The 25,342-nt window shown below is 38.9% G+C and overlaps 1 protein-coding gene across 2 annotated transcripts in view; it reads right to left on the bottom strand.

Moving 5' to 3' along the window:
• Window positions 1–25,342, bottom strand: part of CEP350 (centrosomal protein 350) — a 77,051-nt gene that overhangs the window by 23,665 nt on the left and 28,044 nt on the right. For both annotated transcript variants that reach the window (XM_068951809.1, XM_068951810.1), the window contains exons 12-27: window positions 23,116–24,179; window positions 21,209–21,362; window positions 19,826–19,989; window positions 16,812–17,001; window positions 14,962–15,182; window positions 14,685–14,848; window positions 13,910–14,020; window positions 13,526–13,666; window positions 11,126–11,262; window positions 10,629–10,748; window positions 9,797–9,963; window positions 9,078–9,274; window positions 8,294–8,478; window positions 7,238–7,325; window positions 6,697–6,843; window positions 5,224–5,381 (exon numbers count right to left, since the gene is read on the bottom strand). In XM_068951809.1, the coding sequence (XP_068807910.1) occupies window positions 5,224–5,381; window positions 6,697–6,843; window positions 7,238–7,325; window positions 8,294–8,478; window positions 9,078–9,274; window positions 9,797–9,963; window positions 10,629–10,748; window positions 11,126–11,262; window positions 13,526–13,666; window positions 13,910–14,020; window positions 14,685–14,848; window positions 14,962–15,182; window positions 16,812–17,001; window positions 19,826–19,989; window positions 21,209–21,362; window positions 23,116–24,179 (3,408 nt within the window). The remainder of the gene's footprint in view (window positions 1–5,223; window positions 5,382–6,696; window positions 6,844–7,237; window positions 7,326–8,293; window positions 8,479–9,077; window positions 9,275–9,796; window positions 9,964–10,628; window positions 10,749–11,125; window positions 11,263–13,525; window positions 13,667–13,909; window positions 14,021–14,684; window positions 14,849–14,961; window positions 15,183–16,811; window positions 17,002–19,825; window positions 19,990–21,208; window positions 21,363–23,115; window positions 24,180–25,342) is intronic.

Raw genomic sequence — 25,342 nt, 5'->3', positions numbered from 1 at the left:
AGACATGTGGAACATGGCCACCATCCTCTTTCCTATGGTCAAAACAAGGGTGGATGAAAAGCAGAAATACCTTGTAGACTTTTTGGAATACCTGGCACCTTTCAGGCGACAACGCGTTCCGTGATTTTGTACGTTATCACTTTCTATAGGCAAACATCAAACATTGTCTGCCCTTAGGCAAAAGAGACAGGCTAAATATCATTAAGAAACTAGATTACCAACAATAGGCAATCAGGCTTGTCTGTGTTTTGACTTTTCAGTACCAACAGATTCATCAATTCTTGTGCTCAGTAACCCATCAATTCCAATGAATCAAGCAGGTCATATATTTTGAACTTGTTATGGATGCCAATATTAAAACAGTGACTTCAATGCAAGACGCAACTTTTTCTTCTTTCTTTACCAGCTATTTGATTTCATCAGAACGTCTGGATCTTCATGGCTGACTGGATCTTGAGGGAGAGAGTCCAGTTATAATAAAATTCAAGAGAAAGGCTGCAATAAATGGGTTCAAAAGAGTACAACTCCTCAAAAGCAATTTCAAATGAATTAACCCAGACAATCGCAACAGGAAGGAGAATTACCTAAATGACCATAAAACTCATCACTACACAAAGACTAACTAACAAGGAAATCAGCAGTCAGGAGAAGTGTTAAGAAAAAGAAAGAAGGATCTATGTTCAATCTATAGGAAGAAAAGGATTAAAGCAACATGGCTAAAGATGCAGACCCTTTTATAACCTTGGGGTTTAAAAGGTCAGAACCACAAGGTAGCACGCATGCTGCCTTAATATTTACTACGCTCTAGAGGGTTCCAGTTGAACACCAAGGGTACACATTCATCCTCAACAGCAGGGGCATCTCCATAGAATACATCCGAAAACACACCGAGCACCTATAGGGCAGGAAAGCTGGGGGAGTGAGGAAGAAGCAGCAGCACTCAGATTACACTGTCATGATTTTCAAAGTTTAACTATTTCTCTGGTGCTAACGTCATATGTTTTATCCACCCGTTACAAAAGATTAGGAGAAGAGACCACAGAACAAGGACGGTCAAAGTGCAGAGCTAAAAGTATTAACCTGGTGCTCTAACCTTTATTTATACTGCATTCATATCCAAGGTATACTGACTTTAAGCTCAAACTAAACCGTCTCGGTGGCTACTCTGAGGTAGCAATGAGACAGTGGGAACAAAGTGAACTCTCTGTCTGTCACTCACAGCACAGCAGCAATAACAAGAGATTAATCTGGAAACAGTGCGGAAAAGTCGATCAAAAACGTTTGCTGATGAGGAACCTCTTGACTTTTTAGGACTGAACGGAGCATGCTCTATCAAAGAGTCTATCACTTGAGAAAGGTACAGTTACCTGACCAATTGGTTGTAGATATACAGCTGGAATTTGGGGTGGAGGTTGGGAAAACAGACACTGAGAGAGGCCCAGTGGTGAGACGTAAAGACAGAGAAGAAGTAGTGAACAGGAGAGCAGTGTCTACAAAATAAGGAGGAAGAGTTTAAAACCAAGCTAGCAAAAAAGACAGAAAGAACGAGAAAAGGATAGCATCTAGTAAAGAACTTTAAAATTAATTGCGTTTCACATTGTATAGTTATTACCTAACATCTAAAGCAGAAAAACTATATATTGTTATGCAGAAGGCAATAGAACATATACGCTTATGCATAAGCTATTAAACTTTGTTTTCCTGTTAATTAAAGGCATGCCACTTTCAAATTGTTTTAGTTTTTCCTTACATTTTGGAAGGAGTTTTATTACTTTGATGCAAACACTTCCACATGCGCTTGTTAACATAGCTCAACCTGATCTTTTTGCAGCTCCTGCTATTCCAGCCCTCAAGAGAGAACATTATCAGCATTAAACAGCATGCTGGTTTTGTGATATGAATGACGTTGCTAGTCTTGAACCCTAAATACATTTTCACTCACCAGGCCAAACCCGAATCAAATTATTTCCCCAAAGGTAAGCCCCAGTGAAAGGGCAAAGAAAAGATTAAATAATTTGTTTCTAAAAAGTGAGCAATTCCAGGCAAAGTTCGAGATACAGCTGTACTTCAGCCTCTGGTTGCTATTTGCTTTTGCAGCTAAATGCGGACTTGGTCTTGGATTATTCACATATTGTCTCTTTCATTTGAGGTATGAACTGCAGAAAGGTAACTTTTTTTTTTTTTTTTTTTAAATCTACATAAACTTACAGCTATGCTTAAAGCGGTATTTCCTAATGAATGACTGTTTTAAGCTAATTCCTAATAAATGACCATATTTAAAGAAAAATACCATGCTCCATAAAGTTCTATCAATTACAATACAAGGTAGGAAGCATAAAGAAAAGCAAAAGAAAACAAGCATTTCATCAGGTCTTCTGTTGCACAGGTTATCATTAAAGCTGCATATGCATGGGAAACTAGGGGAAACGGATTAATTCTCTTTGACAGAGCATGCTACTGTTCACATGCAGGCTACGAAGATTCACAGATTAAGATTCAAACTCTTTCCTTCCCCTTTTAGCAGAAGAGAAATGTTAAAGCTGTCTCATAGTAAGGATGCCAAAGGATTTTCCCTTTGCTAAGGATTACAGCAAATCCAGCATAGCAGGGTCTCCCAGTAACTTTCTCCTAGTTTACTTATACTTCACTTGTCATTCAGCTTCCTTCCTTTTGCACTGTAGCGCAATCTAATCCTGTTTTACCTTCAAATGGATAGCTTCCTATTCTTACATCCCAGATCAGCAGAGTCTTACTCTATTTCATTATTGTGTGTCTTACAAATAAGGACATAAAAAGATGCCAAGTTGGCACTGTGTTTAAATCAACAATCATTCCTACTAGTATCAAAAAAATCTGCAAAAATGCGTGCAAAAACAACGCAATTGGAAAAATCAAGTTCCAGAGAATCATTTATGTTTAAACAAAACAGTTTCCTTTGAACATAAGCAATAACCCAAGGCAAAGCTATAAAAGCAAAATGAAAACATTCGAGCACAAACATTAAATCACACACAAGTACAATTTCTATTTGTTACTGCTCAAAGCAGCTGTTTTTTGAGAACTCTTTTCAAAAGGTGGATAGCAGGATTGTAGCAGGGTGAGCAATTATTTCAGATAAGTAATTAAAATAAAGGATAGATACTTTGTATCTACTACTATTCCTTGTAATAGTAAGGATAATTATTTACTATTATGTAAGTCTTTCTGGAAGCACAGCTGTTGCTTAGGAATAAAGGATTACTGAAAAAATAAGATTTTAAAAACAATATTGACAAAAACACTACGTGATAAAAAGTGGCAAAGGGAGTCTTGAATATAAAAGTATATTGGTAATCTCTTAACTCCTATAAGGCCACTGCTTAAATTAATATACTTATCTCAAAATTCCTAAGTTTCAACTTGGTTTGGTACCGCTTTCTATCATCATACGTTATTTTGTATGTTGACCCTCTTTTTAACAAAGAGACAGAATTGGAAGAAAAACATCTTCTTGACATTCTGGAAATCAACACGGGCTACAAATAGAGCAGATTCCTTTTAAGTCCCCATTTTAAACCATTTACTAATATCAGAACATACTTAGAAAGAGCTTGCTGCTATAAAGATGAGCGGGTTTCCACACAGCTAACTTGAAATGCCCAGGGCTTACTTTTGGAGACGTGACACTTCCAAAACTTTAAATACCATTGGTCATTTTGGCTGTTCAGTCCCCTGAACCCTACCAGAAGGGTCAGAATAAAAAAGCATCCCGTGTTCAATACTAGCTTGAACAGGTAAAGACTATGTAAACTAGAACAGGTTTTTATCTTTTTTTCCCCCCCTCTACATCAGTCCTCACTTGCTATTATTTTTTTTTTTTTAAATTTTTGTTGGGAAGCCCCTTTCCCATAACTGCAGATACACGGATTTGACAGACTGCAAGCAATTAGGATGTTAAGGAGTCATTGTCAGCTTGCCTTTACAAACTGTAATGCTTGTTTTTTGATGTTATCACCAACTTTAAGAGTCAAGAGAAAAAACATTACAAAAAATCATCTACAGGCACTAAAATAAGAACTTAGCAACAAGTTAAACAAAAATGAAGCCAAAACTGTTTCTTGAGCTAACTGATGTAGGTCAGACTTCTAACGAGTTAGTCTCAAATAAGAACTCAAGATTCCAAACTACCAAGTAGATGCTGGAAAAGCACTTGCGATGTTCAAGGCAGACAAAGCAATTTCTACACTGAAAAGATGCAGAAACAATTTCTTCAGTTCAAAACAATTTAACAGGTGAAACCAGCAGATTCAGTCTTAGTTTTCAGATCCAGGAGCTGGACATTATTCGATTATTTCCTTTGAAGAGAAAGAGTTGTTCTCAATTTTTTCCACTCCGTGGACCACGCAGCAGGAAAAGAAAGGTCTTATTAACTGCCTGTCCAGTCACTCACATACCACCTCCATTCATTATCAAAATACTTACAGAACTCATGTCTAGCTGATTTTAAGGCAATTAGAATTGAAATTCAGCAGCTGGATACAAGGCAGAGCTCATGTGATCAACAAGCTCTCTCACTTTCTGTGAATCAGATCTCAAAATCAGTTACTGTTTTTCCCACATGACTATAGCTCTTAATAACTCATGCTTCAATCCAGGATAGAAATAGACACTGCAATTCCAGAGTTTCACTCTATTTTACTCCTTTAAAATAAAAGGGAAAAGAATAGATACAAAATACGGACACCACTTTGACTGTATGACTTCAGGTCTCTGACTGTAAGAGGAACTTTGACAAGATGTACTATCAAGCTGAACTCCATTCAAGTCCTTGTGTGCACATATGTCAGTCTTTTAAACTGAAGTGCTTTTATGGAGTCCATCAAGTCCAGAGAACATTAAAATCATCTAGAATAAAGTCTCGAGCATGTAACACTTCAAAGAATGGACTACACAGTGTGCCCTCTAACAAGGACTGAATCTTAGTACTCATGCAAAAATGCTAGCCTTAATTTATCTTCAAAAAGGAATATAGTTCTTTTTAAGCTTCTAACCAGTTCTTTTTCAGGCAAGTCAGATCTGAGTTAAAACTTGTGTGCCCACGGTAGACCAAAATATATACATGCGATATAAACAGCTCTGTAATCTTTCTCATGGCTATTTTAATGTAGATGCTGGCAAAACCAACTTGTTCTATTAAAATAGTAAACAACTTCTGTGAAAGGGGAAAAAAAAAAAAAGAGTTACTTTTCATCCATTCTGCTGCGCATTTTTTTAAGCTTCTGCATGATGCTACTAGTCTCACTGCTGGAGATTGAGATTGGGGAAGGACTGCGTGTTTCTGCATCTGTTGGAAGTGGGCTGGAAGCATTGCTCTGTTTGAGGTCATCTTCGCTGTGAAGTTCCTGCAATAAATGTTAAAAAAAAAAAAAAAAAAAACCAAGTAAATCCAACATTAAGAGTAAAAATAGTTATTATTCTACCGTCTTTCAAAAAAATTGTGTTAATCTATCCCACTTCTCCCCAGATCATATCAAATAATACTTCAGGATAATACTTCTGTCCACCTGCAGATCTCTGATGAACTAACATCATACTCCAACTTCATTTTTATTTTACACAACATTTTTTAGGTCAACCTTTGTTTTCCTGCACAATTTAAGTTCTCCACAGAACCAAAAAAAAAACCCCAAGAATACTGTCACCTGAGTAGGAAATCAATCCTTTCTATATTACTATTATTAAACTTTCGTCTCCTCAAAATTTTGTAAGGAGACAGTCAGTTCCCAAAATCTTATCTTGCTATCTTGTAAAACAGATGTGAGAAACTTAGTGTTAGGACACTAAATCACAGGCATCAAAACAGCAAGCTTTGTTTTTTAGAGCTTTAGGGTCTAACAGGGCCATATTTAAAAGGAGATGAAAGAGGAGATTCCTTCCTGAACAACCCTCCTTCCACCTACTTACGTAGCAAGTATATTTCAACTTCTCACAACAAAACAAATCCAAAGGTCCTGCCTTTGGAACTGAAAACAATTCATTACTGTAAGTACATACACTTTTCAATGATGTCTCTATCCAGGAAGCATAACATCCGTTAGTTGTCCATGATGCAGTAATTCCCCTTTAATAAATACCCTAGCCCCATATAATAATGCTCAACTGAAAGAATACATCAAGTATTCTGAAGATCACCAGAAAGGTGATCCAAAGTCTACCCATATTAAACCAGAGAAACAGGAGAGGAAAACCCCATATAGGCAACATGTTTTGGATTGTTAGTCACGTTTAACAAATAAATCCCATAATAAACTTGGAGAACCACAAGCTTTTGTGGTTCTTCAGCAGTCTTCGTTCTCAAGGGAGAATGAATCAAACTTCACAAAAATCAGAGCCAGAAAGAACTAAGCGTCCAGAAAACCGATATATCCAAAGTCACTAGCTAAACTTAGGAATTAATAAACACCATCTCCTGTCTGGTTAAAATAAACATAACTAACATCCAGTTCAAGTTTTTTCCAAGCATCTTTCCTTGGACAATGCTCTGAAGAGATTACACAAAATTGCTGAAATGCAGAGGATGAGAGAGGTTGAGGAAAATCAAATTCCCAAGTGATAGGAAAGTTTCGGACTAGTACGTTTACGTTCTTATAAACACTCAAGTCAAACGCTAGCTGCACAGTCAAGAGGGAACATCCTTGCTTCTGTACTGACACTTACCAGCTTGTTTTCTCCCGCAGACTTTAATTTTTCCTGCAGTTTCATTGTAGTCTGACGAATTCTTTCTATTTCTGCCTGCTGTTTCAGGATCAGCTGTCTCTCCTTCCGGGCAGCCTTGTTGGCCTCCTGAAGGCGCTTAATTTCTGCCTTTTATGTAGAGAAGATTAAGCAAAATAACTGTAGTGACAAACATCTCAAGGACACATTCTAAACCTGCCACTGTCTGTGCTGCAGTATTTGTTACTTCATCATATAATTTCAATAATTTTAGTCTGCAACTTCAGCAGCAGAGACAGAAGATCAATTAATACATTTAATTGGAGCTGGAGCTTCACACCAGCGACACTACTGATATAAAAGGCTCCATTAAAACAATGTGTTATATACTAGTAAAATATAAATAAAACATATTGGTAAGAAATACTGTTAGCTTCCCATCCAAAAGCCCAGTAAAGAGTTTTCTCAATACTTTTACAGCCTCTGAAATATTTAATCATTACACAGTGTTTTCAACAGGATTGTCCTAGAGGGCATCAGTCACCTTTTCCTGCTGTAATCTCAACAGCAGACCACGCTGCCTCTTTCGTATAGGAGGCATCTTATCATCTTCTCCCTTGTCTCGCAAATGCCTGTAAATAAAATGAGAGAAGAGATTAAACAAGAGAGGAAAAAAAGGGCACACCTAAACCATGTACAGCAAGCCTTTTACTCTTCAAAGTAAAAAAGAAAAAAAAAAAGTTTACTTTTCCTCACCTGCAGAAGAGTGTAATGCCCACACTTAATCATTGGTATTCTCTTTAGTGGAATACTATGTATTGTCCATTTGATTTTGTTTAGTCAAAGACATACAAAGTTAAAAGGCCAATGCAGGTAATATAAGATCTCACATGAATGGGCATAAGTTCTGCAAAGGTAGTATGCTCATCATTTGAGAAAGAGAAAAGAATGGACACTTGGGTCACTGCCTCACAATCCTTTGTCAAGCCCACAATGATAAGCAGCTGGAAGAAAATGTCTGGTAGGCAGAAGTTCTCTCCTGCAGCAAGTAACCAATTTGGGAGAATGGGAAAATATCATTGAATCAATCAGGCAACTACTATCTAGTAGTATCACTAGGTACTTCAACTGGAATTTCATACAAAACATGTATAAAGTTGGAAACAAAACAGTAAGGACATCATATATTCAGGTTCACAAAATTTGGCCTAAGTCAACTAAAATGAACTTGGATACACATTAAACAAACACAGTTCTAACTGGTCAACGCTTTTATATGTTCCAGAATTAAGACCTGTAGAGTAAAGTTAGGAACTACCCTCTCTTTGACTGACGACACAAATATCTCATGGTCTACTGTCTCAATGAAAGTACTTTTATTTAACCATATTCGATGTAAAAATCGAAGCACACTTACCAACTAGGGTCTGTTCAAGTGACAACAGTTGTATAGATCATAGGTATCAGAAGACTAGTTCAACTACTGATACTTAATGCAGGGGTGGAAGCAAAATCCATAAACAAATGAATAAATAAATAAATAGAATCAAGTACAAGAAAACGGCCAGTTAGCAGCAGTGCATATTCAGAGCTCCCTTACTTCTTCTGGTGTTCCAGCCATGCTAGTTCAGCCTTGGTCTTCTCCTTCAAAGCCTTTTCCCGGAGCCGAAGTAATGAAGATTGATGAGCTGCTCGCATTTCTTCCTCTTTCATGTACTGTCTTACCATTTCCATGGTAAATTTAGAGAAACTATCTTGCCCCCCTGAGAATGGCATGCTTAGCTCCTGGAAGACAAGACAAACTTGGCATGATTTGATAATATGGGAATTCCAAAGCTTTTTAAAGTTATATACATACATACAAATATACATCTATGTGTGTGTATGTACACACACAGACACACAGCTGGATGTGAGAGGTTAATCGTTTTCTTCTTCTGAGCTTTGTGCAGACCCGCTTTCCCTGCTCTGGGCTGTGTGACAGTTTCACAATGCGCACTCTGGGTCCACAGCGAAGAGGCGACCTCTTGCACTTCCTGGCTGCGTATAGGTATAGCAGGAAAACTTCAGCCGCCGTGCTTTTATAACTTACCTCAAAAGCCATTCCTCTTCTCCAAGAGGAGCCACAAGAGAAGAGGCAGAGGCCTGGATATACTGTTCTATAAGCAGAGCTATCTCACTTGCACAACACTGACATGCAGTGTGACTCATACAACTCTACATTTTGGAATACGCAAAGAACCAAAGGAGAAAAATGAATCCTAAAGCTTGCAAACACAACTAACAAATAATAGCTCACTTCAAGCTCACCAGCTTAAGCATCTCGGGTCAATTTTTTTTTTTTTTTTTTAAAAAAAAAAAACCTTTACAGTCACTCATCCTACCTTAATAGATGACAGAGCTGTTTTTTCCGGGGAGACTTCCTCATCAGAATCATCACGATTACCTCGTTTCTTCTCCAGGTTAATTCTGCGATGACTCTCAGAGGGTAGCAAAGACCGAAAAGACTTTTCCTCAATTTCATCCTCTGTCATAGACTCATCAAATTTCAGAGAATACTCTGTTGCAATTGAAGCAGAATCTGAGGGAGAAATCAGAGAAGCTGTTTTACTCTCAGGTATGTACCACGAAGGCTATATTACTCTGCTTCATCCCAGCAAAAGTGTGAAGGGGGAGAAGATGACTAACCTAATGCAGAAAAATGACAGTTTAGAAGTGATCTTGAATTAAAGGACATAACGAAATACCGCTATTTAGTTAAGAAAGACATAATTAAATTCCGCATACAGGTATAAGTACATTTCTGGGGCTGCCAAAACACTTGGCCTTCAGCCTGCATATTCAGTAAAAGAACATCTGGCTACAGTTAGCACAGCAAAAGGATAGCCTACAAACTCCATCACTCTGAACTGCAGAATTTCAAAGGTTCCCATCCCACTCTGCCATTCTCTGTTACCTCTTAAGAGGCTACCAATCCAGCTGAGGCTCAGCTTTCTTCACACATATTACCTCACTTATCTCAGAAATTAATTCTGAAACATGACCTCCTCCTGCCCCTTCTTATCACCTCCAGATTAGTCACAGACAAAGCAATACAGCTAACCTTTTTCATCTGCCAGTGATAAAATACTGTCACTCGGCAACGAGTCATCCGCAGCAGTACAAGCCTGCTCCTCAATACAGCTACTTGTCTTCTCACGCCGGGAAAGCTTTTTCTCATTCTCCTTAGAAGATGGAACTGAAGGACTCTCTTGGCGGCTGCTGGTACTACTGTTTCACCAAGAAATAACACATATATATACACACACATATTTTAATGAGGATAATACTTTGGACATTTCAAGCTATTTAGTTTTACATACTAGTGACTAACATCCCAGCAGTAACCAACATCTAGGTTTTGTTTTTGTTGTGGGGTTTTGTTTGTTTGTTTTTTGCTTTTTGAACTGAGCAGCCCCAAACTGGACAGTGTACTCTAGACATAGTCTCACAAGTGTTGAATAGAGGTGAATAAGCACTTCCCTTGACCTGCTCACTACGCTCTGGCTAATACAGTCTAGTGAAAAAGTAGCTGTGGAATTCTTAGATTCCTAAGTTATGAAACAGAAAAACATCAAACTAAAACAAATACAGCAAATACAAAACTGAAGATCTTAACATACAATGTACAATTACACAGTGGAATACAGAGTGGCAGGATTTTATAATTATAAACAAAGCAAAGTCTGGCAGGAATAGACACCTTCAACCTTTAGAACATAAGACAGCTTCACCTGCAGAAGGTTTAATACCAACTTTGGTTTAATATAGACTTCCCCTCTTATTTTTTCAAAAACCTTAAGGAAATGTCTCTTTATTGCTTTTTTACAAAGTATTTTTAAAAATTATTTCTTATTCATAGCAGAAATAAATTGTGTAATCTAATCTCTTCTTACCTCTGATCGTGAACCTTTGATCTTGAGGATTCTGAGTAACTATCAAACACTGGTGAGTATGTTTGTTTCGAGTCACCCGCCTCCTCTTTACTCTGAGAAATGGCACCAGACTCAGATTTCCTGAAAAAGGAGAGCGTTCAGGCTGAATCTGCATAGTCTTAGAACGAAGAGTAAAAATTACAGTTTTCGTAAGCTTGTATCAGTTTACTAGAAGAAATAACAGCTACGCTTCTGAAAAGACCACTTCAGGCTTAGACTAGTTAAATAATCCCACAAAATGTTTAGAGTATCTTTTTCTACTCTTTCATATACAGTTTCACAAAATAGGTAATATCTCACATTTGGGTCACACTACTAAGGGCACAATGTTGCAATCTAAATTCTTCTTAAATGCTCATTTATTTTAACACCTTATAATTTGCTTCAAGAAAAGCAGAAGCAAAAACTAACAGATCTTATTTCCTCCTTGCCAAGATGTGAAACACATTAAACAAAACCTGTTTTTATCAGTTCGGGCTCTCAGTTGTTTCATGAACTCTGTGTGATGCTGCCGCTGGTGGTCAAATAAGGTGGTCATCGGAGCAGCTGGAGCACTGCCAGCATCTGAGATCTGGGTTCGGGCTAACTCTGTCATCTGAGTACAATAAAAAAAAAAAAAACATGAAAACATGAAATACAACAAACTCAACATTAAAGTATTTTTTGAAAGAGAAAACATAGCCATTCCTCTTGCAGAGAGCTTGCTGATTTATTGAACAGATGTGTAAGACACATGGCTTTGAGATGGTTTTTAAATACTTCCATGCCAATTTTGGTGATAAGAGGTGCATATTGCACTGTATATATATATATTCTTTTATTTCTACAGAGTGGAGTTACGCATGTGAAACTACAGACAGGCAATAGACACCACTTATCACACCATTCTGACCAGCTTACCTGTATTCTGTTCACTAGAACGAGATCTCCACATAGTAAAGCATTCCAGACCTACAGCAACTACAATTCATTTTTAATAACTTGCCAGAACCAATGTTTTCTTTTTCATTACAATGTGCTTCTTCCCGAAAGAGTAAGAAAAATTATTTTGAGGCTTAAAGCAGCAACAGATTGAAGTCCTAACATCATGCAAACTGCCAGGACTAAAACTCACAGCATTAAATGAACAGAGAAGCATAAATCTCCCCTCTTTAATATATGGCACTCACTATGTACCTGACTAGAAATAAGACACAGAACTTTAAAAATCACAACATATGGTAACACTGTTTTGAGAAGCTTTAGAATTTACTAATTTTGTTCTTGTTCAAATGTTTCTACCTTCAGCAGCAGGGAACTAAGGCCGGTTTCAGAGTGAGGTGGTATAAAGTATTAGCACCAATAACCTGTTTTCCAAGAACTTACAGTATACTGACTGTATACATGCTGAGCTTTTTTTTTTTTTTTTTTGCAATGCACAATTTAAGAACATCATATAAATCAATTATTTTTTAATTGGACTGTCTGCATACATCACTCACTGCTTCTTCTTTCATTAGCGCAACAGCCAACCCTAAGAAAACTTATATAGCAGCATGCTATATTATCTCTTTTGCATAAGATAAACATCTAATTGAAAGCAATGCATACATTTAATTCCCTTCCTTTATACCTAAAAAATTACAGTGTACATCCAAAAATACACCTCCCACACTGGCAACGGGCACTTCCATCGCTGCATTCTGCTTAAATGGATGTTTGTTCAGTTGAGTATTGCCCCAGAAGTCATGTCTCAATATGGATGTAAAAGCCACTCTGCTAAACCATCATTACTGACCAGCTCGTTCCCAGGAACCTTTCCACAAGCTCCTCTTACCCTCTGACTTCAAACTTAAATCAAGACAAGACATTAAAATCCTATACTGAATAAAAGCTGTCTGTCTATTCTGCCTTGTTTCTTAATTTATTTCTACTCATTTTGACTCCACCAATGACATTTCTTTGTCTTTCTCTATCCAAGTCATCACTACCTCCTATCAACAACCACTGCATGTACCTCAAATGCCCGAGTTTCTCTGTTCCATCAACCTAATCCATTCCTGTCTGTTCAGGAACAATTTAAACTTCCTCTATTTGGCAAAGCCCAGAAGTAGTAATTCAGTATTCTACAATCATCATCTATGATGAAAATAGCCTTGTTAACCACTAAAATGTGCCTGTGCATAAGCTGCGAAGGAACAGCATTCTGTGCTCATATCCATCAGCCTTCTGCATACCATCTCACAACCCAAATCCATAGCCATTGAGACTGCAAAACAGTAACAAAGCAACATCATTTTTGGTTTCTGTGTTTCTTACCTATGTGTGAAGTGGCTATTACTTGTTGGGAACAGCAACTATACTTAAAAACTGAAAACAATTCTGTATACCACAATATGAACAAAGAGAGACTCTGAAAGAGAATATTTCAAACTCCGGACCTCGGTGAGAACTCTGCTGAAGAATTTTTTTTTAGTTTGTTGGCTTTAGCTATTTCCTCTCTCACTCCAAAGGAAGCAATTTTCCAGTCTTCCTTCTTTTCTAGTTAAACTACATATGAAACAGATACAGAATCAATCCCTGATGGAGTGTAATATTTACAAATTAAACATGCTATGTTTACTATCATCAATCCGTCCTTGAAGAACAAGGTTCTGAATGGTTTGGTAACTGGAAGACTGCAAGAATAACGAACAGGGGTTTAAGGCTGACAACCGACTTCTTTCTAAGCTGTGATGCGAGAAGAGCTCTTTAGAAATTCTATCATTTGTCAGTACAACTTCTTCACTTTCATAACATGAACAGAAAATAACCTAGACGCAATTTCAGTATTCCAGTACTGAAATTGGAACAGTATCTCCTTTCATACAGTTTCTCACCTCACGGATCTGGCGAGCTGCATCCGTAGTGAGAAGCGCAGCTTCCACCTGCTTGGCTGCAATCTTGCATGTGGTCTCTTGCAGTACTTCTACAGCCTCCTGCCGTGACTGAACCAGATGCTGTAGTGACTCTGCATGGACCTATGCAGAAAACACAGCTAATTAACCCCTTAAAACTGTACTTAATAACTACAGAATTTTGATTTCTCACAACCTAGGAAAAATAGTGTGAAATTTGTTCCTTGAGAGCTTTTTTCAGCTATATTAAACACCATCACCATTTCCATATGTTCACAGCTTCAGATTAAGAATACTCATAGGCATGGATTTACTTACAGTGTTTTGCGTCTTATACACCCCACATGTTTTGAAGGGTAGCATTACCTGAGCTGCCTTCTGCCTTGCCTCTTCCAGCTGTCTCTGACTCTCTAAAGCTTCTTGTTCTGCCTTCATTTTCAAGAGAGCCAAGTCCCGTTCATGGCGCTGCTGCTGTGCCTACAGATTAAGGAAACAAGTTTTAATGATAGAACTTAAATGCAAAAATCCTTTCATCTAATCCACTGCATGCAGCTACCTTTGAAAGACAGATCTGCTCCATTTGTGTCTAAAGTCAAATTTTCAACCTACCTCCCCATTCTCTCCCTTTTTAAATAGAGAGTTAATTACGCACGTTCCTCATCCTCTTCCACCTCAGTGTGGAAAGATAAATAGATTTAGGAGATCAATTAATTCTACTTAAACTAGAAGAAACAATCTTGTCAATAGAAGGAAACTTCAACCCCAAATATATTTCGCATGGAGTAAGACAAAAGATTATGCCTAAACAACTACGCTGCATTTCATCAGGATCCAATATCAGACTCACTAAGCGGCCATGCTCTAGTTTTACTGAGGTACCCAGTCACACCTGTGATTTCAGCTAACGGTTACACGTTCCTGGCCCACTAGTTCTTTAATGTAAAGAAATGTAATGTCAGTGTAAATAAGAAAGATAACATTAGACAGTAATCCTAAAAAACTGACATTATCAGAGATGCTCTAGTGCGCCCACTAAGATTTCTTTGCATCTCTAACAAAAAGTATTAGTTACCCTAATTTGATTAACTTTCTGCAAAATATAAAACAGGAGGGTTAAGACAAGGAAATATTTTTCCATTACCTTCAGAATCTGAGCCAAAGAAACACTCTCCTGCTGGGCAAGTGATATGCCTCGAACTCGTTCCACATCTGAAAGCTGTCGCACAGACTCCTCAATGGCACTAAGGTAGTTCAATTCCGCTGACAAACGATGCTGAAGCCCAGCAGGGGAGAAGCGCATACATCCTGCAGGATAAGACTTACTGGTCAGCCTCACAGGCTTTAGTGTCCCACATCACAGAGTAAAGAGCAAATATTTAACTGCCCTGGGATAGCAGAGCTTTAACAAAACCACTCACCACTTGCTGAGGCTGCTCCTGCTCCAGGCCTACTCATTCCCAGACTCAAGTCAGAGAAGGCCATGTTAGGTTTCAGCCCTGATGCTGAACTTGCAGAGAAGCCAGCAGGTGACTTGGATCTTTCTGCTGTACTGCCTACAGAATCAAACTGCAACAATTTTTGGGAGCCTGGAGATGAGGAAGAGGTCGGTGTCTTTTGAGATCTTCCCTTGTCTGAGAAGCTGACAGGAAAACCAAAAAAGAAAGGCATCGGTATTCTCTTAAGTCCAGGCATTTAATAAGACATTAAAGCAATAATCTAGTTCCTCTGTATATAAACACTAGAACAGATCTATGCAAAAAGCCTATTCTTTTATGGTTTGCACAGGCTTAGTCTGCATTTAAGAAATAGGCTCATGAGATGGGTTTTCCACCCATATTCCAGTTTGGGACCAAGTTTCTAGAGTGTCCTGTTTTTCCCCACAGTATTAAACTCAGCACACACAAAAAACCCTCAGATTATTTACATGTTCCAATCCAAGGAAAATATTGCCAGATGTGGCAAAATCTCCGGCAGTAATTAAAATAAGGGCAAGAAAGCACAACTTCCCTCATAGAAATAACACTGTCGAAAGTGGGTAAGATTCCTACAACACTGATACAAACCTCCTGCAGTATCATAAAGTAAAAATTAAAAGAAAACAGGGACGTAAGGTGAGGAACTTGGTCCATAGTTTAGCATCTCGATAAGACACTATTACGTGATCAAGTCAGCAGTTTCAATGCCTCCTGTTAGGAACCTGACACTTGAAAGTCATTCAAATGCACGTGCATCTATGCATCTGTTTCGAAGTCTGAGTCAAGAACTTTATTTTACTTACAGGAAATTAGGTCGGTATTTTGATATGAAAATACAACAAGCTCTTTTTTAAACAGCGAACAGGTTACTATCAAAATACAGATGCAATTGAATGTAGTAAGCCACTGCCTTGAGTTTTGATCCTTTCAAAATACAATAAATGCTCCAATCGCTTAGAAAGACATTCTGCTATACTTGGCACATCTTACTAGGTCAAAAGGAGCTTTTGAACTCAACACTGGATATCAGTGCAGGTCACTAAAATAAGTCAGGATCATTCTATACCCACAAAGAACGAGGGAAAGACCATTGGTATTATTTGTTGTTTTTTAGGAAAAAAAAGTGAAAATGAAACTGAGCACATCTCACAACTGTCTTCATTGTGCAATTAGCAGGAAACAAACTGCATTAGTAGCTAAGAAGACAGGGGATGACACAGGAAAATTACTAATTTTTCTCTTCCTCTGCATTCTTTTTAGAGATGAACTGCACCTCAGAAAAGCATCAACTCACAGAATTGGATAGGCTCATTCAAGACTATTAGCAAACAAGTCTAGCCAAAAACGTCTGTGGTTCCTACTAAAAAGAGCAAGATGAGCCTGCCTAGCTTGACTACCTGTTCTTTTCACTTCTCACAGACCCTTTGTAGAAGCGGAAAATGAGAAGTGTACTTAAATGCTTAAGTACTGAAACTGACAGGACACCCCTACCGACCTTACAGCTTTCCTTACAAATACACTGGGTCAATCAAGGGGGGGAGGGGAATAAATAAATAAGTAAATAAATAAATCTCACTCTTTTGTATTTACTCTTACTACAACCAACACTTTTGGGCTTCCATATTTACAGTACAGGAAAAAAAAGTTTTTCTGCACGTCCATCCAATTAACACTTGATCATTTCTGTTATTTTCCTTTTGCATACCCAAAGACACAGCCATTTTTGATAATACAACATAACACTACACAAGATACAGTTATATTTGCATACGGTCTTATAAAGTTCATGTTACCTCATCAGAGAGTGTCCAGATAAATTTTCTAGCGTGCTGTCAGTATCTGGGTTCTGCTCAAGATCTTTATTAGACATTTTGTTACTAGATAAGGACTTCTTTGCCTGCTGGGATCCCCACTCCAGTTCTGAGAGCATTTTCTCTTCTTCCCCTGGAAAGCGGTGAGAACTTCCATTGAAAGATTCCAGTCCTAAGAATCAACAACAATGGCAAAGCTCATGTTTGATATTCTAAGTATGAATATCTTAACCATCAGGAGTCCCAAAACAAATAATTGAGTACCTTTTTTCCATTTGATAATGCCTCTGAGTTAAAAGCAAGAAAAAAAAATGTAAATCTGGTAACTTCCTACAGAGATTAACTCAATCATATGCACTTGTGTAGATATACTAGTACACGTTCTTTGTTATCAATGCAATCTTCAGTCAATTCTTTTTTGGATATAGCATCCACTGTCAACAAAACTATCAAATTTTAACTTGAAAACACTATCAATTTAAATAAAGAAAATATCAGTTTGATTTTCCAAATGCTGAAAACTAGAATAAAGCCTACCTTCCTTTTAGTAAACTAGAGGATTTTGAAAAAGTAGTAACAAGGAAATTGGAATGCCTAATCTTATATTTTTCTGATCCTTTTATAGATTTTAAAGCTAGTTTTTCCCTTATGTTATCCATTGCTTAAATAGTAAGTGCTGCAAATCCCTATTTTCTTCATGTTTTTGTAATGTACATTCTACTGTAGGAAGAAGTGCATTACTTCATGCACTTAAATGAAAGCTGTCTGTGGTCCAAAGATGGAGCATACAGTTAAACATGTCCCCTTTGCAAATGTGGCCATATCTCCAATTTTTCAGCAGTCTACTGGAATCTCCTCAGCATAGAATCTGAGGATAGTTCCCACATGATACAAAAGTACAGAATTAACTAATTTGTTAGAAGGTTGGTTTAGGAAAGGAACGTTTTTCAACAGTGTTAATAACCTTTTGCGTATTTGTTTTCAGATGACTCTTTTTTAAGGTCAGAGATGAATCATGATAGACACATTAACAAAAAAAAAAAAAAAAAAAAAAAAAAAGGAATGAACCATGGGAGGTCACATCACCTGATTCACCCATTCAGCTCAAACAAGGGCTGCCACCAAAGAAAGATCAGCTGGTCAGGGCTTTGTCCACTAAGTTTCAAGTATCTCTAAACATGGAGATCTCAACCTTTCCGGGCCCCTGTTCAATGTTTGACTACCCTCATTGTGAAAACTTTTTTTTTTTTTCCTCCTACCTTCTGACTGGAATCTCTCTTGTTGTAATTTGTGTCCACTGCCTCTCATCCTACTCCTGCACAGCTCCAAAAGAGTCTGGCTTCACCTCTGTATCCTCCTGTTAGGCAGCTGAAGATGCCAATAGGAAACCCATCCACCTTAGCCTTTTCTTTAGGCTAAGCAAACCCACTCACTTCAGCCTTTACTCCTATGTCATGTGCTGTACCACTCCAATCATCTGTGTGGGTTCTGCTTCAGTTTATCACAGAATTGTTGAGGTCGGAAGGGACCTCTGGAGATCATCTAGTCCAACCCCCCTGCCCCAGCAGGGACACCGAAAGCACGTTGCCCAAGACCACGTCCAGACAGCTTTTGAATATCTCCAAGGATGGAGATTCCACCACCTCTCTAGGCGACCTGGTCCAGGGCTCAGTCACAGTAAAGAATTTTCAACTCACGTTCAGAAGGAACTTTCTGTGTCTGTGTTTCAGTTTGTGCCTGCTGCCTATCATCTTATCACTGGGCACCACGGAGAAGAGTCTAGCCCCATCCTCTTGACACCCTCCCTTCAGATTCTTGGATACACAACACTGATAAGATCCCTCTCAGTCTTCTCCAGGCTGTACAGGCCCAGCTCTCTCAGCCTTTCCTCATAGGAGAGGTGCTCCAGTCCCCTCATCATCTTTGTAGCCCTCCACTGGACTTGCTCCAGGAGCTCCATGTCTCTCTTGTACTGGGGAGTCCAGAACTGGACCCAGCACTCCAGGTGAGGCCTCCCCAGGGTTGAGGAGAGGGGGAGGAACACCTCCCTCCGCCTGCTGGCAATGCACTTCCTAATGCAACCTAGGATGCCATTGGCCTTCTTGGCCACAAGGGCACATTGCTGGCTCACGCTTAACTTGTTGTCCGCCAGGACTCCCAGGTCCTTCTCGGCAGAGCTGCTTTCCAATAGGTCAGCCCCGAGCCTGTAGTGGTACATGGGGTTATTCCTCCTTAGGTGCAGGACCCTGCGCTTCCCTGTGCTGAACTTCAGAAGGTTCCTCTCTGCCCATCTCTCCAGCTTGTTGAGGTCCCTCTGAATGGCAGCACAGCCCTCCGGTGTATCAGCCACTCCTGCCAGTTTTGTATCATCAGCAAAACTGCTGAAGGTGCACTCTGTCCCTTCGTCCAGGTCATTGATGAATACATTGAACAAGACTGGACCCAGTATTGACCTCTGGGGGGGTCAATCTCACTTTTCTACTGGGGAGCCCAAAACCAGGTACAGCTCTCAAGATGCTACTTTCACGAGTGCTGAGTAAAAAGGGACCAATCACCTCAAGTGGGCTGCTTCAGATGCAGCCCAACATAAAGTTAGTTGCCATCACTACAAGGGCGTACTGCCGACTCGCATTCAATTTGATGTTTACCAGAACCCACACAACATCAACACAAGTTGATCACAACCTTATCAACACAAGTGGATTTTCATCACAAACTGCCCTGCCCTATAGTATTCATTAAACTTGGCTGCAACACTGACTGGAGAAACTAAACAGCTTACACAGTCAGAACCTAACTGCTGGAGACCTATTTGCCACTTTGTTACAAATGCGATGTGACAGACAGTTTTCAAAGAGGGTTAAGGAGCAAATAAATCCTCCCATCAGTATTAGACTATGGTTTCTGGATAAGTAGAAAGACTGCAGCTACCATGATAAAAAACCTAAAACATTCTTCAGAAATGCAGATATCCTGCAGTCCAGTACTGCACTTACGTTCCTTTTTCCCTCTCTTTTTGGAGGAAGCAGATGAGCGAGAAGATGCTGCAGACCGGGGTCCAGAGGAATGCTGGGATGCAAGCTCTACAGATCGAGGTTCATGGGGAGACTTCCTACTAGGAACTTCTTCCTGAATGCTTGAATTACTGCTGCCAGCAACACTAAAAAGGAATAAACAAACAGTGATTAACTAAAGATATGCAACTCTATTACACGGTGCACAGGAACTCCACCATGCCTTAGAGAGACAGACGACTAAAACTACACCAAATAAGACTGTGTTATTATAAATCCATCACGAAAAGCATTGATTTTGAAATTAAGAACTATGACAGTTAAGACGCAAAATTCAACATACTGAAATGTACTTCCTACACTACAAAGCAATAAAAGACAGAAAACAAACATCCTTTCAGATGCAAACTCTAATGGTTATTTGACTACAGACTTGGACTACACAAGAATGACTCCAAAGATTATTGCGTTTTAGATGATCTCTGGACACTTGAAAACATCCATAAGTTGACAAAAACATGACCGGTTTTCAACAAAGAATTATAAAAAAAATTGCAAAAAAAAAGTGGAAGGTAATGCATCATATCTGGAATAATACCAACAAGGACCAATAAAGAAGCTTAAGCAAAAGAAGTATTTTTTGCAGCTGTTTTCAACATGCAAAACTGCTTTTTAGCTTGCTTTCTTCTGAGATAAAAAATACAATACAAACTCAGTACCTGTGGCTACCTTCCTTCCAAGACACACAAAACATGTAAATATATCTCATTCAAAAAAAGTGGGTTCAAGAAATTCAGGAAGCCACATAAATCTATTAGGAGGCCACTAACAAAGTAGAAACTGTAGAATTTACAGTCATCTTACTTTAGTTTAGAGAAAAGGTTTTAAGAGTCCTTACAGAAACTTTACATGTTCATTACGAAGCCTTACTGAAAGGCTGATAACACTTCTAGACTTTTTACAAACTATCAAGTATTGAAGTTATTGCTTTAACACTTTCAGATCTTATTTCTTTCATGATTTTTACAAAGACTAACCAACTGAGATTTTTAACAGCTACAAAAGTTGGAGAGCTAATTCGTACCTGATTACAAAGAGTAAGAACCCTTCAGAGCTACCTACCAGACAAATAAAGAGCCAAAATTACACAGAGATCAAGACTACTTGACTCTAACCTTTGTTTCAAAGCCATTCTCCTTGATACATTAACCGTAAAGGTCATAAGGAAATACTTGATCTGTTTCACACTGATGAAAATGCGTAACAGAAAAGACATCCAACACAAATGAAACAAATTTTGCATTAATTACACTCGCTCAGAAACTCTGCATTCTGGTTTTTACAAGAAGTCTAATACACAGTTACCTGAGGTCACGTGCAATCTTTTGGTCTGTCAGAGTGGCACTTCCCTGCGATGAAGCAAAATCATCTTCATAAGAAACGATGCTTTCTGGAGGGCTGACAGCAGGGAGCAACGGCCGCAGAAGAGCAGACCCTCCATTTGACCTTTCATCAAACACTACAGTGTGGACAAAGAGAGGGAAAAGACAAAAAATGACAGCAAATGCAAGGTAACAAAGTTGTAGAAATTAAAATGTTTCCAACCCCACAGAGTTAAAACGATTTCTTTTCCAAAATGAGACCTTTGGCAGAATAACAGTACAGACATCCCATGGCAGTTTTAACACAAATTAACAAGCACAGTCTTCCTTATTTGTAAACTAATAAGGCTACTTCATTAACGCACTCAAGCTAATACATTTTTCAAAAGTACAGCACTTGAGGATAGAGCCATCTGCAGAAAATGTAAAAGCAATCATCTTTAATGGACACAAAAAAAAAGGGAAAAAAATCAAGAACAAACAAGATATAAATTAACTTCTCAGAAAACATTTATCTTCAAAATGAGGAACTCAAGGCAAGAGAAATAGTACTTACAAAATGAAGAAATAATTTTGAACAAAAACTAAAAATGAAACGAAGCATCCTGCATCAGACTTCTGTAAAACATGCCCTAGGACATTAAAATAAGTAATTCATGCTTGTAAGGTGCTCATTTAAGGAAGAGATATTGCCTATTGATATACTAAAACCTTATCTTCTCAAAATCAAATAGTTGTACAAGTTTTAATTCGTTAGGCGTGAACACGTCACACGGTTTTCAGAGACATTATTCAATAAACTCATACAAGCAAAAACACAAAAGAAAAGCCCACAGCTTTCACCCACAACAAAAGTTACATGTTTCTAATAATACAGCACAAGCTGCGTGCAGAGACGCCCCAGGATACACACACACACACACAGAGGTTTATGACATGAAATAAATGCTGCATAAAGCATGCATTTCATCCTTCTGCCTTAAATGAAACTGAAAGGACAACAGGATGATACGGTATGGGAATACATATACAGTAGGAGGATGCACACTCCCAAACACAGGCTCTGTCCTCCTTGGCGGCTCTATTTGTCCCCACAACAATAAAGAAACCTAAAAACAAAAATGGCAGAACTACCTCTTCTCATCAAAGGAGCCTTTCTACTTCTAGCTATTTATTTAAAAGCTCACAAGCCTAGAAACTGGGAAGATGGTCTGAAATGCGGTATAGTGAGAAAAAATTTAAAAGGCCGATATTTGTACGGAGTTGAGGTAAACAGAGTGGGGAGAGACACAGATAAGTAACTTACAGTAAGGGCAGTTTTGGCAGATTTCTACAAATAAACTGTTTTATTTTTTATTTATCTATTTCCCTAGCTACAGGGAAGCATAAAAACACCAATTTCCAAACCCAGTCCAGGCAATTTAGCATACAACTCTGGATAAGATAAATGTAAACTTTACATTCACATCTGTGTAACTCTAGGTGTTCTTAATATAATTAATATGCACTAAACGATTTTGCATGACTCTAGATATGTCTTAAATATGGAACTGGCCCAGAGCTACTGATTCAATTTAATCATTAATACTGTCCACGGCATGGGTTAACTATGGATCTCGAAACATGTAATAGCAACCTAATACAAAATAACCTTCTTCCCTGAAAAGGGGGCATTTTCGTTTTAGACACAAAGGAAAAAAAAAAAAAAATCTGGTAACCATTTATCATCCAAAAGCTATGTGAAGGAAGCCTTACGCAGATTCATATCTGAGACACCTGAAAGCACATTCCTCACCTGTGAATTGTAAAATGTAAGGAGCAGTGAAACTGAAAATAGCAATTCAAGAAAGCTTGGAGTACTTTTTTTTTTTTCCCTTTTCTTCTCCTTACCTTTTCCATGAAGCTGGTAACTTTTTGCAAAGATGTTGATGACGCTGTGCGGACTTCCCTTCGCCAGTTCTTCCCATGGCCCCTTGCTGTGCGCGCCACTTGTCTGAGTGAAAAGCGGCAAATATTTTTCAGCTTCTTTCTGAAACTCTTTCATGGGCTCAAAAGCATTTCGCTCCCGAACACAGAAATCCTTCTCTTTTAATGCTTCCAACATCTTCAGTGGTGATTGTTTGTGTTGGCCTCCCTCCTCCTCCGAGAGGCTTCCCTCACTCAGGAGGGGCCCTTCACTGATGGAGTCTATGCTGGACTCCGGAGGAATTACTGCTTTGTTCTGACCATAAACCTGGTTTTCACGCCCTGGGGAGTCTGTCTGTCTCTTAGATAAATGTCCTAGTACCCCTTCATGTCTATTACCAGCAGGGGACCTCATGCCAAGGCTAACTGCAGCAGTATGAGGCCTGATCATCTCAGGGAGCTTTTTAAATTCACTAAGGTTGCCTACCCCAGGAAGGTTATCATCAAAGGCTGTATGAGACACACAGGTTCCCAGCATTTTTTGAATTCTGGCTGAAAAAGTGTCTTCATTTTCCTCTCTCACAGGAGGACTCACAGCCTTTGCCCAGCGCCCATCGTCCTGGTTTTCTTGCAGGAAATCACGGTCCGAGTTCCACACGGTGCCATAATTGATGCCAGCCCCAGCCAACTTTTTGGCTTCACTTTCAATCCTGCTAGAAAGGGAAGCAGCTGTAGCTTTCAGAGCTTCAATGCGATCTAATTTGCTCTTATATTGGTTAGCAGTAGGTTTCACTAAGAGATTTTGCTGGGCAGCAGATGAATTCAGGTATGGCTGAGATGTCAAAGTCAGCGATCCCACAGGTGCAGCGTGGCTCCTCCTGCCTGCCAACACCGCGTCGCACTCCTTAGACAAAAGGCCCATCTGCTCCAGACTCCAATGTTGGGAGCAAGGGCCTCCATTTGAACCCATAAGAGCTTGCGAGTGAGAGAGCTGGACTCTTGGGCTCAACCTGTCTGGCTGCACCCATGCAGGCTCCATCAAATCACTTCTGAAATGACAAGTCAATGTGTAAGTTGGTGATTTATAAGTACTGTTATGTTAGGTAAACACCTCATTACCATAAGTTTATTTTTAGAAGGAATTATTTTGGAGGGTGTAAGGGGACAGGAAATGGGAGAGGAAACAGTTGTGGGATGTTTAAAAAAAAGTATTATAAAAACCAGAGCACCTCCAAGTTGAAACATTGTTTACTATATATGGTGTGATGCAGAGTTGTAACAAGCTGAATATTTTGAATCATCAGCAGCAAGCTTTTCCCACAAGTTTCCTGACTTCAAAAGGGAGCAGACACCTCCTTCTCCCCCCTCCACTCCGTTACATGGGATTTCTTAGCCCCCGACTCCCCCCTTCAGTTATACTCAGCCCGCGTTTCACAGCAGCTATTAAAGTAGGCACTAAGCATAGTTAGAGGAAGGGAAGACTAGAAATACAAGCAGGTTTAAAATGCTGCAAGATCACCTTTTTATTTAGAGATAGCTCCAATTAGCACAAAAGGAGCTCTGTAAATGCTCTTCCAGAGATGCAGTCTTGGAGCTTCCTTTGCTAAGATCACTTGCACAATATCTGACCAATAAGAAACGTGGAAAATTCCCCTCAAAACCCTTCTTCTCCATTCCCTATGAGGCTCACCAAACAACGTATGGAGCCCTGCAAATCTCAGCTCTCCCCTACTATTATTAGCTATGCTTATTTTTACCTTACGATGGTAAACTAATAATACTTAGTACCACATGGTTTAGCGGTCTGTTCTGTACATAATCCTAGATAACCTTCCTAGCTGAACTTTTTCAGAATGAAAACAGGTCTTGTTGAATTTAGAAAGTCAGCTTTGATTTGACTAAGTTAAAGTAAGGACAATCAAAGCTGATATTGATTATGTAATTAAAAATGAAGACACATACGCACAACAAGACAATTAAGGACGTGCAAGAAACCTCATGATTATTATTTCCTTAAAGTGTGTGGCTATGCACCTTAACTTACAGTAAGAGAAGCTCTGATGAGGAGACACCGAACAATTAAAAATGGGGAAAGTGGTAAGATGGGAAATAGGGAAACGCTGGTTCCAAGCGGAAGCAGAGGTGTTTGGTACTGTAAGGACAGTAACTAGAGGCCTGAACCCAAGACAGTAGATGAGATGGAAACAACGAA

The sequence above is a fragment of the Struthio camelus genome, chromosome 8 (genome assembly GCF_040807025.1).
Source record: "Struthio camelus isolate bStrCam1 chromosome 8, bStrCam1.hap1, whole genome shotgun sequence".
Taxonomy (NCBI): domain Eukaryota; kingdom Metazoa; phylum Chordata; class Aves; order Struthioniformes; family Struthionidae; genus Struthio; species Struthio camelus.
Note: the sequence above shows the minus strand (reverse complement) of the source record. Positions and strands in the feature narration are given on the sequence as shown.